This window comes from Taurulus bubalis (assembly GCF_910589615.1).
Source record: "Taurulus bubalis genome assembly, chromosome: 7".
Classification (NCBI taxonomy): Eukaryota; Metazoa; Chordata; class Actinopteri; order Perciformes; family Cottidae; genus Taurulus; species Taurulus bubalis.
Window position 1 is genome coordinate 24,681,728 of NC_136595.1, and position 27,423 is coordinate 24,709,150.

At 42.5% G+C, this 27,423-nt stretch overlaps 1 protein-coding gene across 1 annotated transcript in view; it reads left to right on the top strand.

Annotated features, from left to right (window-relative positions):
• Nucleotides 1-564: 564 nt before the first annotated feature.
• Nucleotides 565-27,423, top strand: part of pip5k1ca (phosphatidylinositol-4-phosphate 5-kinase, type I, gamma a) — a gene marked incomplete at both ends in the record, with an annotated part of 46,153 nt that continues 19,294 nt past the window's right edge. Inside the window, 6 exons of the mRNA XM_079220827.1 lie at nt 565-697; nt 19,682-19,713; nt 20,422-20,508; nt 20,700-20,830; nt 20,965-21,082; nt 23,094-23,246. Coding sequence (XP_079076953.1) covers nt 565-697; nt 19,682-19,713; nt 20,422-20,508; nt 20,700-20,830; nt 20,965-21,082; nt 23,094-23,246 — 654 coding nt within the window. The remainder of the gene's footprint in view (nt 698-19,681; nt 19,714-20,421; nt 20,509-20,699; nt 20,831-20,964; nt 21,083-23,093; nt 23,247-27,423) is intronic.

A 27,423-nucleotide genomic window follows, 5' to 3' on the forward strand; every position in this document is an offset into this window, starting at 1 on the left:
GCTACAAATGGGCTACAACTGAAATTCGTTGTGCATCCCTTTGTTTGGTTGCACAAGGATAATAAAGCATATATATATAATGTCACGTGTAACTGTAACGCAACCATTCAGAGACTTTCTCCCCACCAGTTCAACTTGACCTCTGCATGTGACTCGTAGCATCCAAAGAGGGACGCGCCGAGCTCCTGGCTGCAGTTCCCTCGGTCTCCTGCAGAGGGAGTCACAGCTTGCTTTGCAGGGTGGGGAGGGAAAGCCGCGGTGTCCGGCTGCACACACACAAAACCCAGGCAGCAGCAGCAGCAAGTGCGGTGCAGTCGACCTGAGAGGAGCGGACGCTGCTCCGCCGCCGCCGACGTCGTGAGGAAACGCCGCACAGATGAGGGGACAGTCTCGGATAACTACCGCACATTCCTCCGTTTGACTAGTTGCTGCATACCAAACGACACCCTCCTCTTTCGGGATCACGACGCCGCTGTCGGTCTTTCAATCGGAGGGCTTGCCTGGTTATTTTCTTTTTTTTTTTCTTCACATTTCTTCCCCCCCATCCCCTCTCCGGGAGGCTGAATGGAGGCAGCAGCCGAGGGAGCGGTCGGGCTGTCGGAGGCCGGGGACGGGAGCCCGCTATCCGGGGCCGCAGCATCCGATGATGGGGACACGGTCGTCGGAGTTAGCTACGGGATGGACGCCGCAGACATGGGTACTTTTAATAAATAATCAACCTTTTCAAATAAAACCCCTAGCCGTCTTTTAATGTACATTTCATTACCCGCTTCTCAACCATTTCCATCTGATGTGAACAGAAAGCCCCGACTCATCTTTGCTAGCAAGGTCTCAGCTGGGCTAACGTTAAGCTAGCAGCTAGCTAAGTGAATTAATGTGGGCAGCAGGTAAAGTTTGATTGTAACGTTTTATTTGCCGTTGGTGTGTAACGGTTTTACGTCAGTGGCGGGAGTGCAGTCGTGTCTGGTGAGTGACACGTCAAACCAGGGCTCGATAAAGGCAATATCACATAGAATATAGTAGTTTTTAGCTGTAGATATGTGTGTAATTAATGACCTTTTACATGAAGAAGGAGCCAGGGGTGTAGCGAGGATTTAATGGCCTCCTTTTCCCAAGGAACCAAATTTCTCTCTGCCAGCTTTCCCTCCTTGTTTCCAGCTGTGGGCACCTTGAATTATCACCTGTCACCCACACAGGCTGGAGAAAAACAAGAGTATCACCCATTATGTTTTCTTAAGAAACCATTAAATTAAAGCCTCAATTTGGGTTTACCTTTTGCCACCATCTTGGCGTTTTACTGGAGCCTGAAAATACTCAATTTCCTCGAGAAGGAGGGCTGAGAGGGACAGACCACAGCCACCATGGCAGTTGGACCAGATATAGTATTTTACTATATTTTACGAGTGTTTCTTTATAGGGGACACCAAGATACACATTGCCATTTGTCCTCATAATAGGAAAAGCACTGGTTTTGCTGTTGACATTAGAAATGTCCCAATAAGTCACGATGGACGTTAGACAGTGAGCCATACAACACTAGGACCCAGAAACTGGAGCAGCTAAATGGTATTCAGCCATTGTAATTTGATTATTTGCACCTGTGTTTTTCCTAATGTGACACAGCAAATATGTCTCTTGTGCAAAGGGCCCATTAGTAGTTGAGGCCATGATGTATCGTGAAAGCCAGTCGAACTGAAGCGATATAAATCGACTAGGCTGCCATGAGCAGATATTTATTGGAATCCGTATGTCAGTATTGTGCTAAAAGAAAAGAAAAAGCATATAGAAAAGCTAGAGAGCGCTAGTTTATAGTTCAACTGTTAAATGTCCCGCTTAGTGCTTATTACAGGTTATACATATTTTAATAAGCAACTTTAAGGAGTCTTATTAAATGCTTTATGTTATGTGTTTATGCAAATAAATATATATCAGCTAACATATCCGTATCGGCCTCTAAAGTTCAGTATTAATTGGGATGAACTGAATGTTTTCTGGGTCACTTAAATGCAGTCTTTCTTAATCCCAGTCTATTGAGGCTGAATGTGTTTAGCTGTTTTGTCGCTCACTGCTATGTTGTGGCTGCATTTGTTGTGCATGTATATGTAAGTGTGCTGAGGTATAAGTACCCTCCTCTCAGCTGTTGCTTAGGTTGTGGACTTCGATAATAAGACTAATAATGTTTACAAAAATATTTGGACATTTTTGTTGAGTGATGGAGCAGCGCACGTGAAAGTAACGCTTTCCAAATTCTGTATTTATTTTGTGTGGCTGAAGTTAATCTGTAGAACAAGTTTGACGGTCTTCAGAGTTGCTTGTGAGAAGAGAAGTTAGACGAAATGATGAGGTCTATTTCGACTGGCTTCATGAATAAACGAGAGCCAATGACGCTCTCGTCTTACAGAGAGAGAGAGATGAGTGATGATTCTCAAATTGAGGAAATCGGTTCTCATTTTGGGAAATTAACATGTATTTAATTTTGCATGCTTTTAAATACCTGTCTCGGGGTAGTTGTTTAACACAAAGCTAATTAGATTGAGCTTTGTGTTAAACAACTGCATCATCAACATAGAGATGCATGCTAATTTAGAAATTACACAATGCTATTTGATAAGGTGTTGAGTATGCTAATGGATGTGGACATGTTTGTAAATACATATATGGCTGGCTAAAGCTAAAGCTAAATGTTCAGGCTCTTGAGTCTAGCAGCAGTCCGTCATGCTGCATTCACGTGTCATCATGTTCACTGTACATTACAGATTGGGGATTTTTATTGTCCCTTGGTGAGGAAAGCGCTGACTTCGACAAGAGTTCAGAACGGGCTCGTGAATCAATGGGCTGTCTGGCGGTGGTTACTCGACGAGCTCGGCTGTGTCGGAGGATGGAAATGCCCGTTTTACTTTGGCTGCAAGATGTTTTTATTGCTTTCAACCATCATGCTTGCTGCCACGTGTGTCATGAATCGGGGGGAGGAGGTGATTTAAGAAGTGTGTGTACCTTGTCAGTTAGGTGCACCTTCACATGCAACAGAAAACACAGACCTGACTGACTGGAGAGAGAGAGTGTGAGCTTGCACGTGCCAATGAACAGCCTTAACACAAATGCATTATTGAGCCCGCCTCTACCCTGCTAAATGTATTCAAGGACAGTTGGCATTCACCTATCTGTGTTGTGTTGTAATAGCTGAGAGAGCAGCAAAATATAAGGTTTATAAAAGCAACAGAGCACAAATCTTCATACCACAATGTGATTTGTACTGTGATTACACTTGATTGGGTAGAAGACTGAAAGACAGCGCTGAGTATTTCATGTTTCTTGGCTTTCAACGCACTAACATCTGTTACCTTGTTACCCCATTTAACTTCAGCTTTGTTCAGCTATGAGTCTGCAAATGCTGCGGGTTGAGTGGGTTCTGAATATTACTGAGGCATGGCCTGTTTCAATTTTGCCCGTCATCGATGCGGCACTGCTGCGTTATTCTATTAGGGGAGCATTAGTGCTTAAGAAGTCCTGTTAAAGAGAACCAGTCGAGCCGATGCCTTGCAAGAAGTCTTCCAGTGAAACAAACAAGATGTTATTTGGCTTCCAAAGGTACTCGCTATTAAGTAGAAGTAAAATATACAGAAAATCATCCACTTTCTAGTACACATTTTCTATGGAGCAGTTGGGTACACACACTGTAATCCACTATTCTATAAAGTTGTAGTTGCAAACATCTGCTGTAATGTAAACAGTATTTCCCGTGTGTGATTTCACTCATTAAAATGTAGTCATCGTGACGTCACCCATTGGATTGTGGACTGCCGTTATGAAGCCTAGAATTCAGCGATTTGGCCGTCGCTATCATGGATTATGGCTGTTGCCATCTTCACTTTTTGCAACTGGTGAACAGAAGTGACCATATTTGGAAAGCGGTGGAGTGACGTAGAGACGCCATCTGGTAGAGGCAGCGACCTGTCAATCACAGTCAGCATACTACAGCATACTCCGCATGTGGTCTATTTTACTCTTAATGGAACCATCATTTACTAAATGAACATCATGCTGTATTGAAGAAGACTTGAAACTAGAGATTGAGACCATAAACTCATGTTTAAAATGTTTACTGAGGTAATAAATCAAATGAGAAGTAGAGTCATTTTCTCATAGACTTCTATACAATCGGAATTATTTTTGCAACCGGAGAAGTCGCAAGTTGTATCCACAACAACTCGTCAGCTCCACACGAGTGATGTTTTGATGTTATTATTTTTAGTTAACCAGCACAGTAACGGTGCATTTAACTTGTCGATCTTCTGATTTGTATTTCTCTTAGAGCTGTGCATGTCTCCATTGCAAAGGTTCTGTAGGTTAAGCTAGTTTGTCTGATGCGCCCCACGCCCCGCGCCCCGCGGCAGGGAGGGGTAGGCGTGAATCACACCGCAACATCTGTCAGTGACAGGTCGTAAAGGAAGAGGCCATGAAGGGCTAATATGTGTTAAACCCATGGGTTGTGTTCATTTCTATGGCAGTGTCACAACAATCTGCCATTGGCACTGGTCAATAGGAATGGATGGAAACCGGTCTTGCTTGACTCTGATTGGCTGTTCACGTAACAAGCGCTCAAACTGAGAGCTTGGTTAACATCAGATCTTGCACATGTATATTTGTAAGCTGCTGCACGTTGTGAATACAACGCCGCGTGTGGGTGTCACAGCCGGCTGTTGAATATCTGTCTGAGCATTTAGTCCCTATTATTCAGAGCTCCTCACCCTCAGGCAGTCGTAATTTGTCCCCATAGTGTCCTGTCAGAAGACGGCATTAATCTCACTTATCTTCTTCTCCCCAGTACTCGTACTCCAACTGCTCTCAGTAGGGCTGCACGATATATGGTTTCAGCATCGACATTGTGATGCGTGCAAAAGTCGCATCGCAACGTCAGGTCAGGCTAATTAACGCCAACATGTCGTGCTACAACCTTTTTTGTTACTTGATACAAAAGGAGAAACTTGGACATTTCACATTTTCCAAACATCTACATTAAAAAGTCTGTCTGATAGAACATAGTTTACTCCGATTTAACGGTTCTAGTACGCACAGAGCTTGTTGCTAGTGTGTGACAGAGAACCACCAAACAAGATAATCTATCAATTTACCGAACAACCAAAGCAGCAACCTGAGGAGAAAACGGGAGAAAGGAAGATTTGCAATGAAATATTTTGGTTGCTGAAGGATGATGTTGACCAAGAACCTACAGAAACTTGGATTTATCTGAAAAATAAATAAAAAAATTCCTGCATTCTTTTCATATTGCAATATATATATATATATATATGGCAGAAACGACAATATTACTATGGCAGTCTTTTCAGTATCGTGCAGCCCTACCTCTCACCTTCGACCTTGGCTCTCCTCTCCTACCTCCTCATCCCTTAAGCTCAGCAACTCTCTTTTGACACTATCCATCAGTCCCCCCCCACTCACCCACCCTTTCTTCCGTGTCTTTCTCAGTTCTCCGCTTTAGGCAAGGCCTGTCAGAATTGCTGACGGAGGCACAAAGGGTGGTTGCCTTCTGTGGAATTTGCCATCTATTTGCTTCCTCCTTATTCGTTCTTCAAGGTCTCTCGCTCGTTCTCCCGCTGTGGCTGTGCGTGCCAGCAGCAGCTCGTATCCCGGTGGCCAATGCACAGGGCTCGTGTATGCCTCCGCCAGGTTATTTGATGTCAGTGTTTTACGTAGTTGATGACGCATTTAGTCACGTCTTACGTGCTCCTGACTTTGTCTGCAAGTGTGTGTGTGTGTGTGTGGGGGGGGGGGGGGGGGCTGCTGTTTGTCCTTGTGCTGTTTGTTCAGTTTATTTTTTTATTTTAAAATGTTCTGAGAGCTGGGAAGAAGTGAGCGGGGGGAGACACAGATAGGGAGACGTGAAGAATTCTAAGCTGCATCTTCTTTTTATCGTGCCGACTTTGCAGCTGTAAAAGGTTGTTTGTGCAGTTTTACACACTCACGACCTCAGCGTCTTCCCCTCAGAGGGGAAGTTTGGCCCGCTGTTTTCAATTAGGAGAGTTACCGTGCCCACTGCGCCGGCTAGTATTGTTTCATAATCAGCAGTACCAGGAGCATAAAGCTGTCAAACTCATCTTAAACACCCACATGGAATTAGAGTGCTGCCTGCTTGGGGCTTCAGTAATTGCACCTATTCTGGTACCGAGGAGAGGAGGGAAGTTTCACTGCAGCAGCAGGGAACCGGGGTGATTGCCGAGCTCGTGGTGCGATGGAGCTGCTTTGACAATAGCGGTACTGACACATTATCATTTGGGCCGCAGTAGGGAACGCCACGTGATAATAATGGCCAAAGATGATAGCCATGATTAATTTGATAAATATTGAGATATTGAGATGACAACACATTTATTGCATCAAAATAAGACTGAATTCAGTGCATTTTCCTAACTCTTCTACTATGCATGCATATTAAACGTCAACACCGCCGTGGATCGTGCTCATTTCAGTGTGGGAAGCCAAAAATCTTGATCGCAATTAATATTAGATGGGTTGTGCAGCCTAAGTCGGTAGCACTGTCGCCTCACAGCAAGAGCATCCGGGGTTCGATCATGATCCGGCTAGCCGGAGCCTCTCTGTGTTTGCACGTTTGTCTACGTTGGTCTCCTCCATGCTTTCCCTCCACAGTCCTAAAACATTCACGCTAGGTGAAGTGGAAACTCTAAATTGCCCGTCGTTAATGTGTTTGTGTACGTGTGTGAGCCCTGTAATAGACCTGCACAGTGTGTACCCTGCTTCTAGTTCAGTGGAAGCTGGGATAAGCCCCAGATAAGCTTTTTAAAAGAATTGATTTATTAACCAACAACTACTTTTCATTTTTAAACAGTGAGGGGACCAGCTGACAGAAAGCTTCTGTGTTGGATTTACTGCTCTTGTTGGTCGGGTTTATCTCTATGGAAGATTTACTGACACGCTCTGCACCGACTGCAGAGACGTGCATTTGATTTATCAAACAGGCACACTGATGTGGAAGCAGAGCTCGCCTGTCATCTGAGGCAAGGCTTTTATATAATCAGACTCCTCTCCTGAATGCATACGCATATAAGGAAGGATGGTGCGGATAACTGCGGATAACGGAGATAAAGCGGTGGCAAATTTGCATAGCCATATTAAGGGGAAGTTTGTAGTGCACGTCGAGAGTGACACTACCACAGCGACCGCCAAAAATGTCATTGCTATTTCGACTTTTATAAGCTGTTGCAAACATAAATATATTCTAAATACACAATAATCAAATCCTCCCTGCTCGCCAGTCTTCCTCAACCGACAGATATCAGTCTCCTCCATGTTTTGACATTCTGGGGCCAATTTTCTATCCAGTTTGGAGCTGGATCAGCAGCTGCAGGCTGTGCTATTTGCTGAATTGTATTTTTTTTTTTTTTTTTTACAAAAGACCACTGTTGCTGTTTTTTTGTGTGCATATTCCTTTGATCATAATAGTGTGCATTAGAGATAGGTAGGGCGGTGAATGATACACCTGGCTGAGTAACTAACCGTATACATGAGGATGCCACACAACACCGGTGCCAGATCATCTGCACTCACTATGGGGTGTTCGTACAGATGGAAGCCTGCAGAGGCGTAGCATGTCTAAGTTTAGGGGGCATGCTGGGATAAATGCAATGTCTCACAGCATTTGGATGATGGCTGTTAAAACTGAGGTGCAACATGGTCAACTTGAAGCAATTTAAGTCTGCATTGCTACCGTTGTTTTTGAGTCCTGATTGTGAGAGGCAGCGGTACTCTGAAAACCAGTCCGGTGAGTCATTTGTACCACAGCTTTGTGACAGTTAGACAATGTTATGTGTATATATATATATATATATATATATATATATATATATATATATATATATATATATATATATATATGTATATATCGGAATAACAGCTTACTGTGCGCTTTCAGCTTTATATTGCCTTCCTGAGCTCGGCTGTCCCAGGTGTCAAACTAAATCTGCAGGTGTGTGTAGATTGTTCTGTGCAGGTATGAGCAGCAGTTACCCCACACTGTTGTGCAACTGTGCTCCATCTGTAGTTAGAGTAGATTACCCTCCACTGAGTCACCGAGATGCTGCTCTCAGCAATAACAAGAGAAGAGTCGGGCTGATCCCCACCTTGTTTATTTGTATGATCCACTCCCATGACTCCCGATGCACTCCTCTCCTCTCCCCTCCTCTCCTCTCCAGTCCAGTCCGTAAAAGGACCTTTGTCTCTCTGTGCTTCGACTGCCTCTTTCAGGATCAGCGAGGATCACTGAGCTTGGTTCTGATCTGGAAGCTCAGCGATGAAAAGCATACTAAAATTGCGTAAGAGTTTTGGGCACATGTGTGCCAATTTGCTGGGAGGACTGAGCTGTTTTTAGCTTCGCCCAGAAAGCAGGGTGCTGCAACCCTGCCAGTCTCTTCAGGGCCCCTGGATCAAAACCTTTTCACACAGCTTTTTTGCGAGTGGTACATGTTTGTACAGTGTCGGCGATGCAGAGAACATCGGGAAAGTCGCTGCATGGCGTGCTGTTCGTAACGTTTATTTAGCGCTTAAGAAACGTATGGATGTGTTGAAAGCACTCATAATTATATGACAGTATTATTAGTACATACATATCATTATTGTGGAAAATGATTACGGTGGATAAGAATACAGAGAATCACACACAATTTCTTTTCACTGCTTCAATTGATTGAATTTCTGATTATGATTAATACATACATACTGATCCGCCCATACACATCTTCAAACTCCTCGTTATATGGTAATCTACACATGCATGTATATACACATATATAGTACATGATACATACGCGCATACAGTACATATATCCTCATAAGTATATATTCATTTGTATCAATTGGGCTTGTTTTTATCTGCTTATTCTGAAAGCCTACTGCCAGCAGGTAGATTTCAATAAATATAAAACTGATTGATTGGGGTGATGACGCATTTAATATTAGCCGATACATTTTCCCAACACTTACGCATTTAACTAATATTTTGCCATATTTTGCCTGTAGCTCATGGGGATGAGTGGTCGCCCTGCAACCACAGCGTGGCCGGTTCAATCCCCAATCTCCCCATAGTTCACATGTTCGAAGTGTCCCTGAGCAAGACACTTAACCCTAAAATGCTCCCCGGGCGCTTCACTAGGGGCTGCCCACTGCTCCTTTATATTACCACAACACTTCTCCTGATGTGGTTTCGTACCGACTCAGCTGGCTTCACATTCAAGCAGATGTTGTATTGACCGCCGCAGGTGTGTGTGTTTGTGCCCCTGTGGTGTGTGTGTGTAAAAACCAGCTACTATGGTATTCTGTCAGGACTTGGCCGAGCTGCTAGACCTTTCTTCTTCTTTTTTCTTTTTTGCATCTCCTTTGAATTTCCATTTCAAAAGTCCGCTGAGCTTTCAGGCCTCTCCAAGGAGAAAAAAATGACACTTCCATACACACCTGTTCCATTAGTCTGATCCACAGTGTGAAATGAAGATGCAACTGTTGCAGCCTCTGCTGAGCGGCGGGGATATTTAGGCTGGAGTTATTAGTTGCTGTCAGCCGCTGCCAAGCCACCGTCATCTCATCCTCTTCTCATCGTCAGTTTGAAAGCTAGATGGATCAGGATGGTGAAGGCAGACAGTAGCTGCAGTGCAAAGTGAAGGCAGGTCTGGCATTTTAATGATGTTTGAATTTTATTTTTGCCCTTCACCAGCAGAGAAAATATGGAAAATGTATCTTTTTATGATATGACAGAAATACAGCCGTTCCCATCGATCATCAGGGACGGTCTCTGAATTGTTTAAAGGTACTCTATATGAGATTCAGAGCATTAATATAGCAGCGAACAACTATTTGCTGCTATATTAATGGCTAGCTCGCCGCCGCCGCCAACTCATAACGCCGTCCCAACCAACGACATATCCTTATAAACACTGTTTCAGCACTATTTGCATTGTTTGGGCCATGAGCTGCGAGCCGCGGCTCAGTTTCCGCCATGTTGAGAGCCGTTGAGAGGCAATAAGATACGCTCTGGATTTCATACCTTTTTTTTTTTAAGAAAATATTTTTATAAACCGTTTTGCCCAAACGCTAAAGCAAAGCAGAGACAGCCAGCAACCCAGAAAACCAGACAGACGGTCTGTTGTCTTCCACCTGACCTTATCCTTATCCTGATAATCCAGACAGTTGGTCTAGTAGCCTGCAGAGAATGGGATTGGGATTAGGGATAGTAGAGTAGTAGTGACTGTGATTTAGCTGGAATTACATCTCTCGGCGTCTGTCTGCTCGTTTGTGTCTGGGTGCCGCGGTCAAGCCCGGCCAACTGGGGTTACGGCCACGAGTGAATCTGTGAAGGGTTTCCAGCTATGAAACGGTGTAAAAAGGCATGAGCTGGATAGATGGATGGATAGATGGATAGATTTCTCTTGAAAATGGCTACGTATTTGGTCAATTTGTATGCAAAGGCAGGCGAGCATATAAATTAATTTAGCATTTGTCCTTTAGTTGTTTCCCTGTAATCATTCAGTGGCAACTCAAACTCAAATGTCAAAAAGTGACCTTAACATAATTTTTTTGAATTATTTTTAAGTTTGTTTACAGTAAAATTTATAATGATCCGGTATTTAATGAGAAAGGCAAATCTTTGAACCGGAGAGGCTATAACGGGCATCAAAAGATCAGTTATCAAAATAGCATCCTTTTACTTTCTTGTCGATTTTATTGTCTAGTTAATTAAGTTGTATGAATAACATACTATTTGACACTATTAATTCTAGATATTAGACACTAGTAGAGCTTAGACAATTAGTCGCATTATCAATTTGTCGTTCAAGATCGGCATCTTTTTCGATTATCAAGTAATTTATTTGTATTCTCTGTATCCAGTTTCTCCGTTTTTTTTCAGTTTTTATGAGAGTAAACTGATTTATTTATTTTACTGTTTGTTGGACTAAACAAACAATTTAAACATAAAGAAGAAATGTTTCACTACTTTCTGATAATCAACAACAACAAAAAAGACTCAACAAATTATTCCATGAAGAAAATCATAACTCGCAGCCCTGTAGTTGTTCGTAACGACTCCCTTTGTAAATAATAGGACTCAGCAGCAGTTTTCCTGAATGCAGACTGTTGCTGCTTTGCAACCATCGTCGTCTCGCTCCGAGCTAAATGTCTCAAAGGGATGTGTTTTTTCGAGCCAGCAGAAGGCAGGAAGCTTTTTATCAAGACCGCTTGCTTTTGTCTGATGCCATTGATCGTAATGGATGACTTGGCATAGTGAAAAGCTGTCCTTTCCAGCCGCTGCTTCCTCCACACATTCACTGTATTGTACAAAGTGTATGATATGCACTGACAGCAGAGGACGGAGCAGCAGACCCCCCTTTGCACACCGCTTTGTTCAGTAAATCAGAGGACTGCTGAGGGGAAATGTACTTTGCAGATGAGTGCCGGCAGCAACACGCCAGTTTAAGGCGCGTGTTCAACCATACTTCCTTCTGTCGTCTCCAAGTAACTGGCATTACTGTGTGTGTGTGTGTGTGTGTGTGTGTGTGTGTGTGTGTGTGTGTGTGTGTGTGTGTGTGTGTGTGTGTGTGTGTGTGTGTGTGTGTGTGTGTGTGTGTGTGCATGCGTGTACGTGTGTACATGCAGAAGTAGTAAGGCTAAGCTGTGAGCATATTATTCTGCCAGAGAGCCGTAATTGCGAGGAACCCTTAAAGCCTCTTTGAAAAGCTTAGCGCTTGGAAGTCAATGACTCCCTAATTATTAGTGTCGACGTCCAAGTAGCCAGGCACTGATCCAGGAGCAATGGTCATTTGAGAGGAGTTATTGATACACTTGGATGCTCACACAGATATCTATCTACACGGGAGCAGAATTAGTATGTTTGCACGTGAATTAGTGCCGGGCTTTTGGAGTATCCTGTTAATGTGTTGCCAGCATGCTGACTTAATGTCCGAGTTATACACACACACAAACACACACACACAGAAGCTCTTCTGCTGGTTGGGTTCGGCTGGATTACTCTGAAAGAAACCAGGATACTGTGACATAAAAACCCCCTGAATCCATATTTTCCCCCATGTGTCTGCTATCTGCATAGATGTGACTTGAATCATATAATATATATATATTATTTTTTCCACAAAACAAAAATAAAAGTACTCTATACGTTGAACGAATACTTGCCAGGAGTTAGAAGAACAGGTGTATATCACATTATGATGGGTTGATTTTGTTGCTTCAGACAGAGCCAGGCTAGCTGTTTCCCCCCGTTTCCAGTCTTTATGCTAAGCTAAAGCTAATCATCCTCTAGCTCTATTCTTCATTGTTACTTTACAGACATAAAAGTCTTATCTAACCCTTTCCAATATTCGCAAATAAGCATAAACCCCAAAATGTTAAACTATTCCTTTAAATAATGTAAAGTGTTGTGTCTCCGTTACTGCTGATAAGACAATTCTTGTCCAACAGACAGCTGTTACGACAATAACAACTGTTCCAGAAACGACGGCTGTGGAAGAATTGTGCCGATGTCAAGGTGTCTGAATATAATGACAGGGAGCCTGGAGATCATTATAACCGTGTGTGTGTGTGTGTGTGTGTGTGTGTGTGTGTGTGTGTGTGTGTGCCTTTGCCTTTACTACCTCAGCTTTTGCATGGAAAAAAGACACCCTACTGAGATCAAGGGCTCACAGCTGTAATGGCCCGAAGACACTGATTTAGGATCAGTTTGCCTTCCCTCTGTCGAAACAGCCGCCATCACTGTTGTGTAACTCACCTGTGGGAAGTTACCTATAGTCTGAGGTTAACCATGAATTAACGTTAAGAAAACACTCCTCTCATCCTCACCTTCGAGCTGACTGTATTTTACCCCTCTTTGTTGTTCGAGTAGGCGGCCTTGTTAGTTTTTCCCGACAGAATTATAGATTTCTGCGTTCCACAGGTCGGGTCTTGTGCACTTTGCCACGAGACGCAAGCGCCTCTTTGTCGCTGCGTGAAAAAATGTAGCACACAAACGATGGCGGCGTCGTCACTTAGCCTCTGTCAAGATGACGAACAAGCGGCTCTTACTTAGCTCCTCCTCGGGGAGTCCCAGCATCGATCCCATCGAGGTCGAACGTGGCCGTCAGTAAGACGCATCAACTGTGTGTGTGTGTGTGTGTGTGTGTGTGTGTGTGAGAGAGAGAGAGACGCGCTAACAATTAGGTGACACACCAGAGTCTCTATTTGTGTTGGATTCGTTTTGTCGCTGAAATGCACTTAGAAGCTGTATAGATCTGCTGCTGTTTTGTCGATGTAGTTTAAAAACAAATTATTTAATGATTTAAGCAGCAATTAACTGCCGTGACAAATTCTCTGTCTAACCAAATAAACTGTCAGAGGGTATTGCATTTTCCTCAGTGATGTCAATTAACTGAAATGCCAGCAATGCAAACACCACTTTTCTGTTTTTTTTTTTTTTTTCAGTGCTTGGTTGCTGTCGGTTCCTCTTGGTACGTCATGTGAGGCTGCTGCCGGTTTTATTCATATTAATGAGTGGGTCGATAGTTGTAGTCTGTATGTTTGTGTATCTGTAAGTTGTGTACTGTATGTAGCTGGACTAGAGCCCCCTTTTTAATAGCAGCATGGAGGGAAGGCGGCATCCGTCTGTTGACTCCATGCGTGCGTACTTTAGTCACAGAAATGCTGGTTGACCTCAATTGGGGGGCACCATGGAAACAAGGGGGATAAAAATGTGCGTGTGCAAAAGTGTTTGTGTGTGTGCGTGTAATGGAATATAAACAGGAGGCCAGAGCGAAACAAAATTTAACATACATTTACTGCGTACTGCGCACGTCCAGAAGCCGGATCGTAATGCAGGTTATAATCGCTCAGTGTCACGGTTATTTGGTTTTAATGAAAGTTAAAAGGTCTCCTGTTAATCATTTTAATGGAGGGGAGAGAGAGAGACAGAGAGCAGAACCCTGGGTTGGCTTGTGACTTGCATGTTTAAAAAAATAATAAAATAATAATAATTTATCTTATGTGTCTTTTGCAGAGAACTTACTTCAAATAACGCTGCGTGATTAAGAGCCTGTGCACTTGAGAAGAAACAGCGCCATAGTGGTTCATACAAAAATGTAAAAGATGGAGCACAGTGTCTAGACCGTCATGTTTACTGTACTTTTTTTTATAACATTTATTATGCAGCATTTGAACCAAAAAATCGCCTGGCTGTTTTTCTAATCCCAAGCGTTTGTGCTGCTGTGGCTATGCTATGATCTTTTAATGAACAGATGAATCTCTGTTAAGCAAATATGCAGAATATCTGTTATGATTCTGTGATTTGGCAGCAGTGTGTGTGTGTGTGTGTATCACATTACATTTAGCTGATGCTTTTATCCAAAGCGACTTACATTTTTGCTCTATACACCGTAGACACAGCAACGGGGAGCAATTAGGGGTCTTGCGACACGGACTAGCCTAACTGGGGCCGGGTTGCGAACCACCAACCCTCTGATTGAAAGACAGGCATGCTAACCACTTAGCCACAGTCGCCCAAATTGGCAACAGTCAGGGATTAAGCAGCGACGGCGGTCCGGCGTGAACGGGTCAAGCGTGCGCTGGTCTCACACCCTGCGACAAACCCAGTGTTTGTGTGTAAAAATGATCTAAATCACTCCTGTTTTTCGCGTCACCTCCCATGGCTTTCATCACCAGCAGGTAATGGACCGCTCGCTGAAAGCGTGAGCCATTAAACCAGCACATAGCGGTCCGGCTCGGCAACACTCTCAGCCAGGAGCTATTTTATTTGTGCGGCTCTATTTGTTGTTCCCTCAAGATCTCTACAGACATGCCGCCGCAGCACCATGGTGGATGAGGACCTATTTTGTTCCCCCCCCTCATGTCCTCATTCTGCAGCGCTTCACCTGTTGAAGCGACAGTAAATGGAGGGATGTTAACAATAACAATGTTATCACGTCACACTCCTGTGTTGCTGGGTAGAGGCATATTTCTGAAGATGTTTTTCACGCAGGAAAGCAATCATGAAATATAGTTAAAAATAAAATAGAAGCACTTTTGCTTTTCCGCTATACCCCATGATGCGCTTTCATCATCTTTATGTCTCTCCATTGCTAATATGTTATCACTTTAGTGCTGTAGAAATAGCCAGCGGGTCATCAGGGTTTTGTCACTTGCACTCACAATTGGTTGCCTGTAATCATAATGTGATTACGTTTCAGGTCTGCCGCAAACATAAATTAAATGGACAAAATGTAAATGTGTTCTCGAGCGTTCACACATCGCTCTTCTTGCATTAGCCATCTCGGTCCTAGCGTAATTTAATTTATAGTCATGGTGTTCGTGTCTGTGTTTTACTGCATGCTGCTGAGGATAGATAGAATATTAGAATATATTATGTAAATCTACAAAGGTCATATAAAGGTAAAAAACTGTACGGCTGCCTGCTTTTTATCTCAAAGATGAAAAAAATATGTTGGATATGTTAGGAGGAGAAATTACAACAACGGCATTATCTTGATGTTTAAGGCTATTAGGACCTAGCCTTCTAACTGTTTGGGAGGCCGGTCAATTCTTTTTTGTCCCAGAAATAATTGCGATTAATGATGATATTGTAATTTGAAGACAATTTTGATGCAAAGATATAACGATTATATTCTTTTACATCCTTTCAAAACGCAATAACATTTTTATTCTTGAAGATATTCAGGCATTAGAATTGGAATGCGTAAAATATACTAAAATATTCTCAATAAATAAACAATAAATACAATGGACTCTTGGGGCTCTGCTAACAAAAATGTGCAAAGTCCAAGCCTTGTGTGTTTTATTCTGGCATCACGTCGGCTAACACACTGGTGACATTCTTATGTAAACAAACACGCGTGTAAACACAACGAACAACACCAAGGTCAGCATAAACGATGGAAGTGTCTATGTATCGTGAAAACAAATTATAATCAAGGTCAAAGCCCAATGATCGAGGTCATGTCCAAATATCGCACGATAAGTTGATAACGTAATTATCGTGACAGGCTGATGTCGGTCTGTTTCTTGTTAAACTGTCACGAAGTCGAGGAGGGAGAGATGGAGCATATGTTTGGACACGCACAGTCTGACTCACACACACGCACACACACTCACACACTGTGCCTTTTAAACCTGTAGTCTCCATTAGCTGTCACAGACTCACACATACGTAGACATGCAGACACACACCGAGGGCAGTCTTAACAGGTGCAGGCGTGCGGAAAGGAAAAGATGTGGTTGCATTAAGATACATGAGACACACACACATACATGGATATACACACAAACACACACACACAGGGAACAGATACACGTAGCCAGCCAAGCACATGCATCCACACACATAAATAGTATGAGATGGTAACAAGCAGAAGAGCCTCCTCTTTCATTATCTGCATTCCTTCACCAGCAGTTTTTAGTTTTTTTCCCCTTCTCCCTCAAATTTGATTCCCTGGATGTTCCAGCTTGGGAGCGTTGCCGGGTTCGCAATTGGCACTCTTGTGCTTGCTCATCCCCGTGCAAATGTGTGACGGGGATAGAGACACAGAGCAGGAGGAGGGGTGGCAAACAGGCTACTCTGTGGCTCAGTCACATGGGCGCCCACGAGAGGCAGGCAGGCAGAGACCAGAGAGGCCGGCTATCAATTCAGCTGCAGACACAGAGTCAAGCTGTGAAGATGCTATCCCGCTCCTGAGTGACACCGGGTTATATAGGTTAGCTGTTAGTGCCTCAGCTGCGCGGGGAGATTCATTTTATACTGGTTTATAGAAGGTTTGGAGCCTCCAGAGAGAACAGCCAGAAAGTCTGGTTTCATCCCTTGTCATCCTTTTGTGGCCTGGTGTGAATTGTTTTTACAGCAGACATTTTGATATCATGTGGTAGAATAACCACACGTGTAACTATTAACACAATGATAATTGATGGGATACTTAAATAAACAGAGCCACTGTTGATGTTTTGTTTTTTTACTGTGCTTTTCCTGCAGAATATCTGCATCCAAACAGGTCTATTGTGTTTTTTTCCCCCTAACAAGTTTGCATGCACAAGCTTTAGTTAGTTAAAGGCATGCGTGTCACTTATAGATTGTATAGATGACCATACAGGTAAACAGTCCTACGTCGTATTAAGGACATTTTATCGGAAAATATATGAGTTGGGAGGGAATGGCTATTATTCTGAAGGGGAAATAATGAATGTATGAGAACAAAAATATGGATTTTTTCTCAGATATTATAATGTCAGACATTTTCCATTCAATTTGTGACTTTAGAGTCAGGATGGGTATCGATAGGATTTTATCGATACTAGAACTCTTGATGATACTCTTATCGATTATTTTTGATTATATTGTGTGAGAGAGAAAAAAGCCAATTAATTAGGAGAAAAGAATTGACATTGCTTTATTATTCTTGCATGTATCCACAAAGATTTCCACGCTATGGTTACCTGCAGTGGACGAGGATGGACGCTGCTTCTCTGCAGATTTATGTTATGAAAGGTTTGATAAACTGCTGGTGTTACCTTCTTTACCTTTTGAGGGTTTTATTGCATTTGTGACGAGCGTTATCGGCATCTACTGGAGTAAAATGTAGCCACACTTTAGATCTTGTTTTCGCACCCTGTACTGAGTCGGCGTGTGTGTGTGCGTGTGTGTGTGTGTGTGTGTGTGTGTGTGTGTGTGTGTGTGTGTGTGTGTGTGTGTGTGTGTCGGAGTAAAGCACGACTCCGCCTGTTCCCATTTAGAACCGGGTTTTGGGAGCATCCCTACTTCTCTGAGAATATCCAATTTATTTTCTTTTTGTAAATGTAAGACTTTATTCTTGGAAATTCAAGTTTTTTTCCTACGAATATCACCCCCTCCCTCAGCTATATAAATATATATATATAGATATATATTTATTTATTTCTCTGTTCCTACAAAAGCCATAATGTGCTATCGTAATACAGAGTCCATGTTGATTCATTACTATTCTGCAATGCACCTACTTGCACACAGAAAACCGCTTGCTTATACAGTCGGTTCTCAGAAGCAGCAAAGCATCCATTTTGAACCGATCTGAACCGAACGGAGCCATTGTTAGTGTTGTGTGTAACACCTGTGCTTTTCCTCCTGTGAGAAATCTAAATGTCTGCTGTGGGGAAAAAAGGGCCTTTTATGTACTTGTACCTCTAATGCATGTGCAGCAGTGATAGAAGTAAATCCATCTAACCAGAATCGGGACTAATGCAACGTCGTAATACATAATAATGAGGAGAAGTGAGAGAAAAATGGAACGTAAACATCCATAAAACTTGTCTGCCCAATTAGGATTATTTTCTCTCATCCCTGATATTCATATCCTCATTTTATTTCAGATCAAAACAGTCAGACTGTTGTTAACATATCTGCTGTTTCTCTCTCAACTCCACCATCTGGGCGACTGAGTGCGATATTCTGAAGATAACAGAGTGGGAATTAATCTGCCTCACTCGTACTGTCTGGAGCCTTCTCTCTCTCTCCTCCCCTCATTCTGTCTCCTTCCACTCCTTCTTTTGCTCATTTTGTGTTCTCTCTTTCCTGCCCTCCTGAGCTCCGTCTCCATTATCATGCTGAGTGGTCGTCTATAATTATGCATCTATTTTAGGTCTTTCTGGCAAAAACACTTCTCTGATTGCTTTTCTCTTCTGCCTACATCCCGTTATTAGACTTTAAAAAACGTCACAACATAACAGATGTAGGACTGCCGTAACTCTCAGAGTCAGTAGATTGCCATTTGTGCCGTTTGCATTTGTGAGCTATATTGGATTGAAAAGTGAGTGAGTGTGTATAGGTTACTCACACTTTAAGAGACTCACAGCAGGTTTACACAGGTTAGTGTAAATGTAAAATAAAGGGTCAGGAAATCAATTGGTGTAAAAGAGTGTTAGAGCTTTTTCAGTCACGATTTATGCATGTTTATGTTTAACCCTGGCGGCAACCTCCAGTCCTGAAAATGCTTGTATAGAAGTCAATGCTTCATGTGTTAAAGCTGCATTCTCTCTACTGACCACCAGGAGGCGACTCCTCGGGTTGTATAGAAGTCTATAGAAAATGACTCTACTCCTCTCTTGATTTATTCCCTCAGTAAACATTGTAAACATGAGTTTATGATCTCAACCTCTAGTTTCAAGTCTTCTTCAATACAGCATGATGTTCATATAGGAAATGATGGTCCATTTAGAGTCGATAAAGCAGGGTATGCTTTAGGGCGGGGCTACAAGGTGATTGACCGGTCGCTACCAGAGCCGTATACGTCGTCGCTACGTCACTCCTTTGCAGTCCAAATATGGTAATTTATGCAAAAAATAAGATGCAGACGCCAAAAATCTAAGCTGGCGACGGCCAAAATGGATTCGGCCTCATTACAGCACATACAGAACGACTTTGAAATGGACTTGGTGCCCTTGTCGCTGACCGTTGCTTTGCTTCCTGCGGTTCCTCTCGCTGAAAGGCCCCCACAAATGTTGGACTGCTGTGTGCCCCGTTTGGTGTTCTTCTTTGTCACAGGGAGCACTAACGATGCTGAGCAACGGAGCCTCTCTGTCTTGACTAACACAGTCATCTCTCTCTCTCTCTCTCTCTCTCTCTCTCTCTTTCTCTCAGATGCTGCCGCAAGGAAAGCCTTCATCACAGAGGTGAGCTTCCATCTGTGCCTGTGATCATCTGCTCTGTAACGCTTCTCCTTTGAGGCTGTTAATATTTGGGTCAATTAATCATAATGTTGCATGAAGACTGGCACAAACGTCAGTAGAGACTACAATGCGCCAAAAGTATTTGAATACCACTTTTGTATTTTTTGTCTTTGCTCGACAATTTATCGTAATCCTCCAAATTTAGTGAATCCCATCCGTCTCCAGAGTGGAGTGTTGTGCACTTGCTGGAGATGACGATCACAACATTTGGCCGCTTCTTCTTCTTTGTAATAGCAACTTTTAATTTCACAATTATTGTGGCCGAAAGACTTCACGTAACAATATTATTATTATTATTATAATAAACAATTTAAAAAAGATAACGCTATCAGTCAAATTCATCTTTTCTTTATTGTGCATCTTTTTTGGCAATTAAATTACATTCAAAGTACAAGTGTAGGGAGGTGGAGACAGAGTCTATGAACATAGATTTTTAGAATATCACGGTTATTGTCAATACCGGATATATTGTGACTCTGCTACGAACTCAAAATAGCAAGTGTATGTACGGAAAAAACGCAAATTAAAGCGTACACAATCATCTTGAAATTGTGCATTAATACTGTTTCACCCTCGTCTAAATATTGAATGTTATTGAACAGGCACAAATCCACCTGTCCTCCTCACACAAGTCCCTCTTTGTCTCTCCAGATGCCCTCATCCTCAGGCCAGCCTGGCCAGGGAAAGAAGATGGGCCACAGAGGCGTGGATGCATCAGGGGAAACCACTTACAAGAAGGTACTGAAAACAGCACATGCCTGTACCATGAAAAAGAACAATTTCTTAGCATTTTAAAAGCATTAAATGGTAAAACTGTGATGAAAATGATCCGCTTCTTCTCAGAATAGAACTGGTCATTGACTGCGAGGGTTTAAAGAAAGGGCAAGTATGTTACTCACCACGTCTCCCCCCCCCTCCTCTCTCCACAGACCACATCCTCGGCCTTGAAAGGTGCCATCCAGCTGGGCATCGGTTACACGGTGGGCAACCTGAGCTCCAAGCCGGAGAGAGATGTGTTGATGCAGGACTTCTATGTGGTGGAGAGCATCTTTTTCCCCAGGTCTCTGCTGCAGCCAAACACATATACAACATATTTAAAAAACATACGACATGCAGTTTGTTTCCAGTAATATTTACACATGTTTACGTTTGATTGCTGTCTTTCATGTGCTCTGATGTTTTTCTGTACTTTAGTGAAGGCAGCAACCTCACTCCAGCCCACCATTTCCCGGACTTCCGCTTTAAAACCTACGCTCCCGTGGCCTTCCGCTACTTCAGAGAACTGTTTGGCATCAGGCCGGATGACTACCTGGTAAGACTTTAAGCGCGTGCAGTGTTTCCCATCAGACTTAGTGAGCGAGCCGCCTTCACTCCCGTCCTTCTCGAGCCGGTTGCGTCGCACTGCCACAAAACAGAAATGAATATCCCCGGAGCGGGCCAGCCTGCGCCAGGAAGAGGTCCCACGAGATGGATCTCCCAAGTGGAGGGGTCGTCTCTGACCCGTCGTATTGAATCCCTCGGGCAGAACTACCTTTTGGTTCATTATGAATTTGTGGCGAGCCGCACTGGTGTGTGTCCCGAAACAATTACATTTAATTCACACCACGTGGACGATAACATTTCTCCAGGATGATAGAATAGTATGCATCGATCCGGCTAGCTATGGTGGAAGTTAAACAAGCTCCGTGGTAGATTAGTATCCACTCAGATCAGATAGACCTGGAGGAGCAAGAGAGAGGGATGTAAGCAGAAAGGGAAGGGAGGCAAGACCAGGAAAAGGCAAACAGAGTAAATGAACAGAAACATGCAAAGCCAAAAAATAAAAAAGGAATGCAAAAAATAATCCATGTGGATGAGAAGCGTGATGCCAGGAGAGAGCTGAGAGGGGAAGAACGAGGCCGAGAGGCCGTGAAACGATGCAAGAAAGAAGGACAAAGAGGAGGAGGAGGAAGGGATGGTTGAAGAGAGGCAAGGCTGCATGATTCACCGCTCTGCCCGGAGCAGTCTAGCAGAATATACATAGACTGCTTGGTCAGTGTGTCTGCGTGTTCCTTGTGCCCAAACCACGTGGGAACACGGCATCCTGCCTTGTTTTCTGCCGTCTCTCTCAGCCAGCCTGTGGTCAATCGTCACCATATGTCCTCACTTGTCATCTGGGGACTTGCATGTTATCAACAACTCATTTTTTTAATTTGAAGTCTGGTTAAGCTGGAGTTCTACGTGGGTATGACTTTTTTCTGACCATTTTCAATTTTTTCCTCCGACTCTGTTTGTCTGTTTTGTGGAAATTAAAAATAAAAAAGCAGTGAAATGAAATGCCAAGCTCCTCTGAGAGGAATGTTTGAAAAGCGAACCATTAGCAGAAAAGCCGACGGAGGCAGCTTCAGAAATGATGCTGATGAGTTGCTTTTAAGCAGCGGAGAGAACTGGCTAATTAGTTGAGCTCACCATCATATCAGCAGGAGCCAGACGTGCTTATTAACAGAGCAAAAAATTTAAAGCAGTCATTATTTGACATCTAAATGCATCTTATCTATGTACCTCTGTGCTACTGCAGCATGTCATGTTCTTTATCGAACTCTCTCTTTCTCTCACCCACAATCTTACTTCACACCATTTTTTGGTTGCATTTCTGCATGTTTTTACATGTGTAAAAAAAGATGTGTGTGTGTTTAATGTATTTTATTGATCTTTGGCTCTATATCAGAGTGTATATGCGTCTCAACATGCTGTTTGTTACATGAAGGAAGAGGTTTAATATGCTTCAACCACCTCGGAATAAGTTCCAAGAAAAGGGATTTTTTTTTTTTTTTATCGGGAGAGACTCCAGAGATCTGGTCCAAAGCACGCTGGAGCGCACGGATTTTAAGGCACCAAACGTTATCAGAGGACTAACGTTCTGACTCCAAGTGCGTCATCATCAGAGACTCACATTCTTTTAAAGTAGGAACTAATTCAGCACAGGCTGGAAAAAAACAGGGAGGGGACGATCGCTTGTCTGCAGGCAGGGTTACATTACATCATTGAAATGTATCAAAAACACAAGTTGAAATGATTAATAACTTGTATCAAAATATTATATAAATGAGTCCATTCAACATCAAAACATCTTAATGTCTTTTTCAGAGGATTTTGCTTAATACCAGATGGCTTCTGCATAAGTGATGCGTTTAAAGAACGCAGATTTATCCACAACGTAAGATCGTTTTGTCTTAGCTGTCAATGTGTTTAATGACTCGACCCATACTTTTCTCTCCCCCCGTGTGTGTGTGTGTGTGTGTGTGTGTGTGTGTGTGTGTGTGTGTGTGTGTGTGTACCTGCAGTACTCCCTCTGCAACGAGCCTCTGATCGAGCTGTCCAATCCCGGAGCGAGTGGCTCCGTCTTCTATCTCACGAGGGACGATGAGTTCATCATCAAGACTGTGATGCACAAGGAGGCTGAATTCTTGCAGAAGCTGCTACCTGGATACTACATGGTAAGCTGTGTGTGTGTGTGTGTGTGTGTGTGTGTATACACACATTTCAGCTGTATTTGTTGTATGACTGCGCCTTAAAGCTACAGTCGGTAACTTTAATACAAATAACCTTTTTGTCATATTTGCTCAGACTGACACTATATCCTGATAAACTGTGAAAATAATCTGGTTCCTCCGCCTCCTTTAAGTGTTCCTCATGACATCTGCAAGAATCCTTTGTTTCCTTTGCAAAGATAAGCAACCAATCAGAGCGGAGCAGTCTTCACACAGCTGTCAATCACTGCTCCGATCAAACTGTCAAACTTGGCAGCGCTGATCAAATATGTATCAGGTTTCTTTTACTGTATTGGCTCAAATGTTTTATTTTATAGTTCAGCAGCAAAATTGTAAAGTTTGTGACAGTCTCCGTTAACAAAGATATGCTCCGTTATTACCTTTGTCCAAACTTATTGGTAAATCATAACACATGTGTGCAAATGCAATCCTGTAAAATGTAGTTTTTGGCTAGAAACCTGAATAAATCCAGTTGTTTGAAGGAGAATATAAAATAGACATTAAAGAGGGAATTATGACCAGTTTAACTAACATTAGCTCTAAGCATCTTAAATAATACATAATTAAAACTACCCATGCCTAAGTATTCCACAAAAAATACAATAATTTATTTCTTAATCATATGAATTTGTGTGTTTTAAATAACCGCTCTAGATGACAATAAACAAGTAACATTTATATATTTTTTAAATTATGTTTCCCGGTGTTATACAGTGTTAGCTTGGGGCCTCGCTTTCAATCACTTTTTATTTATTCGTTTCCGGCCGTCATATTACATATTTACATACGGACATGAAATTTGGTCTCTGCATTCAACCCATTTATCCTAAGGAGCAGTGGACCGCTCTACCCATGAGCCCAATCGGAATAAGCAGGTCAGACTTAAAAAAAAACAAAAAACATCTCGTTTCCGAAAAGCCCGCTGCACACGTGCATCCTTCACGCTCTGATTTAAATGCCGATCTCCATCTTTAATGTTCTTATTTCGAGTCATATTTTTAGATCCCAGGTTTATGTAAGACCCCGGGAAAATCTCTCCTCCGAGCGTGACATCCTTTTTCAGATGAACCTTGAGACCTTGGGCCATGCGGTTTCATAAGACACTGGCCGATGTGTTTCACATAAGCCTGACAGAGCTTGACTTGCAGCAACAGCTCCATGTATGTCCATGCTGCCGCTGCAGCCTCTTGAGGTTCACGGCCTTCAGCCCTGTGTTTATTCATGTGCCGACAGCCGTGGCAAAAGACCACTGCAGGAATTCATTTAATCATTTAGGGACGTTAAAGGTCCAGCGCTGTTCACTGTGACCTTTTCCGTCGTTTTGAGAACGCTCTGAAGTATTTTTGCCGGTATAATTGGTGGAAGGAAGGGGTTTAATGAAGGCAGAGAGATTCAGGCTCATGTGCGGTGGCTGTAGCCCGCGGCCGGAGCAGGTGGACTGAGGAAAAAGAGAGAGAGGACGGCACAGATGGACAAGCAAATCAAGCCCACGCCAAGATAAACACGGAGTGGAAACCACACAAAACATAATGTGGAAGGATACAATTCCATAGACGTATCATCAACGTAGTACGATGGCAGAATACGGCTTTTGCAGATGAAATGAATACATTATTCCGGTGCCGGAGGGGGTGTAAGATTAGTTTAAAGTCATAAAATTGGAGGAATTTCTCTGAGACTCTTGAAGAGCTATAAAAAATAAAAAAAAGATTGCATATCTCAAAGTAACTGCTTTATTTGAAACCTGAATGCAATCGCAGACATCCTCAAGTCAAATGTATCAATATGTCATCAATTTGGTGGTATTATATATTAATATATGCAACAAATTATATTTTGGAACATAATCCAATAAATCTGGACTCCATATATTACGTATTTTAGATATACACTATAACTTTGAGTCACATGTGTCTTTTCCTCTACTAACTTTGCCAGGTTGGTCACTAGCTAGCTCCCCCGTCGGCTCGATGTGGGCCACTGAATGCATTTACCATAAATGTCAGAATATATACTTATCCGTTTATATATTTCCGCGTCAGCTGAGTCGACCGCGGAGATGTGAGTGACCGCTGGTGTGATTGCAGCAGTGTGATGAGGTTCATCCACCCTCGCAAAGTGATGCCATGTTCCTTGACATTTTTTATTTATTTATTTATTTATTTATGAGAATTTCGGGGTATTTCTGTCTTGTAAATTATGAATTTCTGATCTCAGAAAATATTAGTTTTTCCTTCAATCTTAGAGAATTTCTGAGTTCTTCTTGTAAATTAATTACTATCTGAGAGAATATTAGATTTGCGGGTTCTTTCTTTTACATTTTTTACTTGTGTCTTTTGCCTTTATTGGATAGTGGCAGTGATAGACTGGAAAGCTTGAGATAGAGAGAGGACAACATGCAGCAAAGAGCCGTGGGTTGGATTCGAACCCTGGCTGCCGCGGTCAGGACGAAGCCTCGGTACAATCATTTATTTTTTTAACCTTCAATGGCCCTAAATACGCCATCATAACAGAGAGATGTGAAGAACAAAAAAAACATCAAAGCACTGCACATGTAACAGCAAAATGTAGATTCTGTGGAACAAACTCATGTGTTTTCTTGTAGCAAAAACAAAAACCCACGCAGGCCGTCATTGGCGGAGCTCCACATGTCTTCCACAGCTGACTGGCTGGGGTGTCTGGCTCTGGGCAGCATACAGATCCCAGTGATGTAACCGACTCCCTTCTGTGTATTCGACCCGGTCTTTCCGTCTTCCCTCGCAGTTTAATGTCTTATTATCTCCATCCCTGCTGCCGTGACACACTGTAATTTATTTCCCTCCGCGTCTCGGCCTCGTGCTTTCATGCTCCTATCTGCCCTCGCTCTCCCTCACGTGTCTTTGTTGTTGGCTCGTCACCGCTCTGCCCTCTTAACATTGACAGAAGGGTCGTGTGTGGCTGAGGGCAGGGGATGCTCTTTCTCTCTCTCTCTCTCTCTCTCTCTCTCTCTCTCTCTCCATCATTCATTTTTCCACTCTCTCTACCAGTTTCCCCCGTCGTCAAGGTCACTCCCACATGTGCTGAGCCTTTTAGCCACACTTCCACATTCATCCTTTATCTCTCTGCTGCCGGTTCCTCTTTCTCTTTCCTCATGTTTTACTCCTGAATGCTGTGTGTTATCGCTGTTTGGGCCTTTCTCTTTCACTTCCCTCCCTCATTTCTCTAATGGCACTAAGCTGGCACAGGTCCCAAGGTCAAAGCCGGTTTTTAACTGAGCACCCAGCCAGACTAACCTCATTTGTTTGGATTGACGAGTGAAATGTTCAGAACAGATTGGTGACAGAGTCTCGTATTGAGTAAAAAAATAAATATTATTCTCAATATTTGTCCATGTGTAAAGGCACAATGAGAAAAGATTTATCTGTTGCGGTTTAGAAAGCCAACCCTAAATTCACTTGTAAATAAGGTGCAACACTTTTAAACATTTCATAGATAGATGGACCAGATTTTTGTAACACTGTTATGGTTAATAATTGGTTTGTAATCTGGATGGTTTTTGTAAAGTTGCAACTTAATGATTGTAATACTTTGTGAAATGGTTGATATACTTAAAGCAATCCATAGATAATATTTAGATAGTTAATACTGGTTAATTTTGTCCATCTATCTGTTATGTTTATAGATGATTTACAAACGATTTGTTCAAGATTTACAAATTATTTGATCATCTTTAACAATTACAGTATATAAAATTAAATAAATAGTTTACTAATGTGATCAGAATATAATTGTTATTGCCTTATATCTGCTATGATACAATATATATAAATGACACGGTCATTATTAACTAAAGTTGAATTAACTATCAATTTACCATTTATTAATGAGGGATTTATCATCAAGACCATCTGATAATCAATGAAATGTCAAAAAATAGATAAAATGCCTCACAGTGACCTACAATTCAAGGTGAAATACAAAAAAAGCATCAAAACCTTCACAATTAAGATGTTTGAACCAGAAAATGTTTTACATTTGTGTTAGAAAAACAAACGATTGATCAATGATCAAAGCGGCTGATGAATGTAATCACAGTGCGACCGCGACCGCTTCCTTGTCTCGCAACACTGTGAGGTCTTCTGTT